Source organism: Triticum aestivum, chromosome 1A (assembly GCF_018294505.1).
Source record: "Triticum aestivum cultivar Chinese Spring chromosome 1A, IWGSC CS RefSeq v2.1, whole genome shotgun sequence".
NCBI classification, from domain to species: Eukaryota; Viridiplantae; Streptophyta; class Magnoliopsida; order Poales; family Poaceae; genus Triticum; species Triticum aestivum.
Window position 1 is genome coordinate 71,351,838 of NC_057794.1, and position 6,000 is coordinate 71,357,837.

The 6,000-nt window shown below is 50.8% G+C and overlaps 1 protein-coding gene across 1 annotated transcript in view; it reads right to left on the reverse strand.

The window, feature by feature from the left end:
• The window catches only part of LOC123134526 (vegetative cell wall protein gp1), a 121,635-nt gene extending 120,233 nt beyond the window's left edge, over nucleotides 1-1,402 (reverse strand). Inside the window, exon 1 of the mRNA XM_044554041.1 lies at nucleotides 1,052-1,402. Coding sequence (XP_044409976.1) covers nucleotides 1,052-1,402 — 351 coding nt within the window. The remainder of the gene's footprint in view (nucleotides 1-1,051) is intronic.
• Between the last annotated feature and the right edge of the window lie 4,598 nt (nucleotides 1,403-6,000).

A 6,000-nucleotide genomic window follows, 5' to 3' on the forward strand; every position in this document is an offset into this window, starting at 1 on the left:
TTAACATCAGGAAGCACACTTTGGAGTATGAAAACTACATGCTACAGGAACTTAACATGGCAAAACAAGACATGGCATGAATCTACTCAAAGCACTTAACAAACGTCCCTTAGTGACCTTGAGCCAAAAGGAACCAGAAAATACAATTGCAAGCATGTGAACATGGCAAAAAGATAATCAGATTACAGACTTAGTGAAAAACTGGAGCATGCAAATCTGTTAACGAGTAGGCATGTTTACGAGCTCGATGCACTCAGTATAGAGCATGGCATGAAAAACTAAGCATACACACATCAAGAATACATGGCATAGATGCTAGCCATGGAAAGAATAACAATATAGCATGCACGGATCAATAGCAACATCCTCGGCAAAATCGCTAACAAGTCAACAATCTGCCAGGATTCACGAAATAGCAAAAGTAGAGCTCGATTGACTCAAGCTAGATTGCTCCATAAATTCAAACAAAGACACAGATGGATAGGGCACCACAATTTTAACAAATCATCCTTAATGATCATCCTCAAAAGAGGCACGGATCACTAGGAAACAACAAGAACATATGGTATAACGACGAAATCAGGACAAGGACTTAGTGAAATTCTAAGTCCCTGAAATCAGCATTACCGATTGCACTACTTTGCAAGCTTGTGCTAGTCACCACACATACCACAAAAATACATGGTAAGCACCTCTGTAAAGATGGCATGGCATATAACAAAACTCATTTAGAGCTTACGAGCATATCATGCACACATTAATCATGGCAAAAATGACAAATTGCTATTTGATGCAGCAGATCTGACAAATTTATCACATAGCCCTCTTCCAATAGCATTTCGGGCATCAAAATGAGCTCAAATGAAAATGATGCAATGAGATGAAATGATGCCCTCGTTGAGACAAACATTTTGATATGCTACACGCGCAAATCAGAGCTAGGGATGTGGAGTTATAGCATGTGCAAGAATGCAAAAAAATTAGGGTTCTCTGGGGAAAAGTTAACCGAGTAGAATAAGATCTCAGATCTGGATCCAGATCCGCACGGAACCCGAGGTTCGTCGGAAGCACTGTAGACGCCGGAGAATCGCCGGAGTTGAAGAAGAGGAGGCCGGGGCGGCGCTTGCCGGTGACGATGGGCGGCGAGGAGGCGGCGGCGGCGGGCTCGGACGACGAGGTGGCCTCGGGCAGCGCGCGACGGCGCCGGGACGGTGGCGGCGAGGTGAGGCGACGGTGGCCTGTCGGCGTCGGGTGCTGGCGAGGAGAGGGCGGCGCGCCTCGGGAGGAGAAAGGGCGGCAGGGTCGCGGTCCACTGGCCTGGTGGGCAACTCAGGCGGGCCTCCCGCGGGCTCGCCGGGCCGCGCGGAGGAGTGGCGGCGATGTGGGCACGGGGGCGCCACATGGCGTCACGGGAGTGGTCGGCGGCGACGTCCGGCTAGGAGGCGGACATGTCCGGCAGCGGAGGAGCGGATTTTAGGGTTAGGGTGCGAAATGATCCGCGAATTTTTGGAGGAGACCTAGTTTTATAGGTAGGAGGAGCTAGGAAGCTCCAAATGGAGTGCGATTTGCGGCCACGCGCTCGTGATCGAACGCTCTAGACGATGGGAGAGGTTTTGGTGGGTTTTGGGCCAAATTGGAAGGGTGCTTGGGTGCAACACAAATGAGGCCTTTTCGGTCCCTCGGTTAACCGTTGGAGTATCAAACGAAGTCCAAATGGCACGAAACTTGACAGGCGGTCTACCGGTAGTAAACCAAGGCCGCATGGCAAGTCTCGGTCCAATCCAGAAATGTTTAACCCCCACACACGAAAAGATGTAGAAAGGACCACCAGAGGAGATAGGAGCACCGGAATGCAAAATGGACAACGGGGAAAATGCTCGGATGCATGAGACGAACACGTATGCAAATGCAATGCACATGATGACATGATATGAGATGCATGACAAAGGCAACAACACACGGAGACAAAAACCCGAACCTGAGGAAAATAAAATAACTTAGTGCCGGAAACGGCAAGAGTTGGGATACATATAAGGTAAATTACATCCGGGGTGTGACAGGCGTACCGCAAAACGGAGGAAATGGACCTCCTACGGTCGAAACGGGGGTCCTGTTGATCGGGAGGGGTGTGGCGTACCGCAAAACAGACAAAACGGACTTGTGTTGGAGCGCTACGGTCGAAATGGGGGTCATGTTCATCGGGAGGGGTGTGGCGTACCGCAAAACGGGACTCCACGGGATACTGTTCATCTCCACCATCGACCTCCTCCAGCCTCCACGGGCTCTTGCTCATCCAGCCTCCACGGGCTCCTGTTCATCCAGCCTCCACCACGCGCTACTCCACCGGCTACTGTTCAACCACCCCTCCACCGTCTACTGTTCATCCAGCCCTCCACACCACGGGGTCCTATTCAACCACCCCTCCACGGGCACCCCTCCACCGTCTGCTGTTCATCCAGCCCTCCAGACCACGGGGTCCTGTCAACCACCCCTCCACCGTCTATTGTTCATCCAGCCCTCCACACCACGGGGTCCTGTTCATCCACCCCTCCACGAGCACACCTCCACCGTCTACTGTTTATGCAGCCCTCCACCACACCACGGGGTCATGTTCATCCAGAGGCAACACCACCGCTCACTGTTCATCCAAACCCCCCCGTAACACTCACTGTTCATTCCATCGATCGGCTTCAGTTGGCAGTAGTAGCGAAGGAATCGCCCGATTGGGTTCAGTTAACAGCCATCGATCGATCGCTCGGGTTCTGTAACGCGTAGCCTGCAGTGCAATCGCTCGGGTTCAGTTAGAGCCGAACGCCTCGCTCGGGTTCAGTTAGAGCCAACGCCTCGCACACACGCGCATACGTGTACGAGAGAAACGTGCATCGCTCGGCCCCCGACCTCCCACCGTAACCGGGAACTCCCCGAAATTTTCCTCCCCCTCGCTTCTACCATGGTTTTTTTCGTCATGGACGGCTCAAAGAATGTCATGCAGCTGCGTCTCCGGCCCGCCCAGGACGAAAAGCCCATTTTCTGTCATGATTTTTTGTCATAGAAGTAGGAGCCCACCACATCTATGATGATACCGGGTTTTGTCACAATTATCGTCATAGAAGTGTCATATGTATGACAGAAAAAAATCTCGTTCGGCCCAAAATGTCACAGATGTGTCTTTTTTTTGTAGTGAATGGTTTCCAAACGGGGAAAGAAATCTTCACCGGAGGGTCCTACCTCGGAGGGTATTCTTGCCGCACAATGTCCGCAAGGGGATCAACCCTCTACCGAGCTGTAAGTAATCAAAAGGTACTAAATGGTGAAAATATCCTACCTTACTTCTGAAGACACTAACCGAAGCTTATATCTTGTAGTTCGGATCGTAGCCCTTCTCAACAGAGTTCGTCTTCGGGGGATCTTCTTCCGGAGATGATGGAGAGTGAAACACCTCCCCCTGCCACCCCGCCTCATGAGGCGGGCGACCCTGAAGTGTCGTCGCGGAGGGTTTCTCCTGATCCGCCAAGGCCAGAGGGTGATCCTTTGGCCACCCGAAGTTCTTAGTATCCGGCTCCTAAAGAGAGCGTTAGAAAGAGTCTAGGACCGTACAGTGTGCGGTCAGACGCACTGAAGGATCTTCTGGAGCAAGCAGCCATCTTAGAAGCGCATCGTACACTAATGGGTACGGTGATTGAAAGGATTTCATCCGCCGAAAGCAGGTTTCATGAGGCTTTTATGAGTTTGCTGAAAGGCTTTGAGGTACACAAAATAGTGTATGTTTTTGACAGTACCGCACATGTTAGGTGTGCCCTATGCACATAGTAGCCCCTGAGACTATGGTTGCCGTCAAAAATGGCGGCAAACAGAGGATCATAGTCCCAGGTAATAACCAAACCGTCTTTATGTGCAGGTCTCTGAAGCTCCGGTGGCTAGCCGGACTGATGGGTTTGCCGAGCTAAAGCGGCAACTTGATGCGGCGGATGCCGACATCGTGCTTGTCAACAAGCGGCTTGACGGGGCACAGGGTAAGTAATTTCTCCGGTGATCAACACATAGTAAGAGGAGCATGATGCTAGTACCTTTAATATGTTGTGTCTATAGATGGAGCTGCCACCGTGGATTCCCCTCGGGCAGAGCTTGCCCGAGCCAAGGAACAAGCGAGAAAAAGCGATGCGGCCGCCCTAAAGGCGGTCGAAGAGCTGAACGCCGAATAGGCCGCGCATTGCTAGAGCAAGGAAAGCATAGCCAAGATGGCCGTTGAGTTGAAGGATGCCGCTGACCGTTTCCAGCTTCTTCAAAAAGAAAGCCGAGCGAAGGTGACGGACCTGGAGAAGGCCATGGTAGCAGCCAAGGAGCTGCGTCAAGCTGCGGATATCGTGGCTGGGAAGCCCTTCTTGTTGCGGACTAAGTTCGGAGATCCGAAGTATGCTCCTCTTGATCAACTATGGAGTTCTGTGGACGCCTATGTGGATTTTGCGTCAAGTGCTGCTGATGCGGCCGAATACTTCAAGGATCAAAAAGATCGTGAATTGGAAAAGCTGTTCTGGTCACAGTTCCATGCTCCAGTGCGTCCGCTGCTGTTGAATGAGAAAATGGCAGAGTGGGCCGAGCTCCATAGGTTGTCCGGACTTGTCATGAGGTCTGTTGTGGATCATTTGTGGCCGGGAGGGCCAAGGCTGAATAGTTATTTTAGCTTAGTGCAACAATTCCTTGGTGTTGTGCCACACATCGATGCTATGAAGAGGTTGGCGTGCATAGAGGGTGCACGGATGGCCTTTGCCCGTGTCAAGACATACTGGGTAGAGATGGAGGTCACCGCTGTTGCCACACAGGGTTCGGCTGTGGGCCGGGTGGCTGCCGAGCACTACTTTGAAGAAGTCCTTGATGGCGCTCGTTCAATAGAGGCGCAGTGCTCGAAGAATATTATGTTCTAGTGACATGTATTTCCATTGTAAAAACAATGTTTTATTGAATTATAAAGGCTGTGTTTATACTTTTGCCTGAAAGTATTATGGTGCCTCCTGTGCGGCCGTTTATGTATATATGTATATAACCTGAAAGTTTACAGTCGTCGGCTTCCGCCCCCACGCATATAATGTGGGGGTGTTTGCAAAAAACGCATATTCACACTTGATCCAACGTCTTGGTCCATGAAGGAGGTGGTAGCGCAGCGAATGAGGCAATCGGACTATATTGCTTTAACACTTTCACTTGGCCATAGGAGTTTGACGGTGGGACTACTATATAGCCCCTGGTACTTCTGCGCTCGTCTGAATACGGGGCGCGTAGGTACATGACCGGGAAACGGCCCTTCGTTAATGTGGAGGAATCCCAAAGATTCTGCTAAGTCATCGAGTGGTTGACCAGTCTCGCGCTTTATCATGACAGTCAGTTTTCGGCTTTCTCTACTGAGGTGCTCGTCCGGATGAACCAGGGCACAATCGCAGTAGTTCTCCCAGTGCTACCTTAGCCGATATAGCGGAACATAAGGTACCAAAACATGGGAGCCGGGAAAACCCGACATTTGACCAAAGATATGATTCGTAGCTGATGCATATAGGGCCAAACTCACGACGCCGAACACTCCCTAAGGTACTCGGTCTTTATAACATATGCCGGGCTGAACAATGCCCTTAATAATAAACCCCGAGTGTCCAGGTACGTGCAATATCCTGACGCGGCCACATGCCAATAACGTCAGCATCCTTCTCGGTTGTATTGAGTATCCGGAGGATGTGAGCAACAAGGGACAGTAAAAAAGGTTTACACAGGGTCTTAATCTGAAAAGAAACATTTGAGCGGGTCCCTGCTGCACGTCTGCGCCTATGTCTCCATTGTGCCGTGTCCTGGATGGGTGTAGCACGATTGTCATCTGTAAAAGAGAAGAACTTAGGTCAAAGTTGTCAGGCCAGAAAATTGGTTATTATCAATAAACCATGAAAATTCAAGATAAGTCAAGTTTGAGCTGGACTAGCCCTAATTACACGCAGCAAGCCCCTGGTACCATCTATG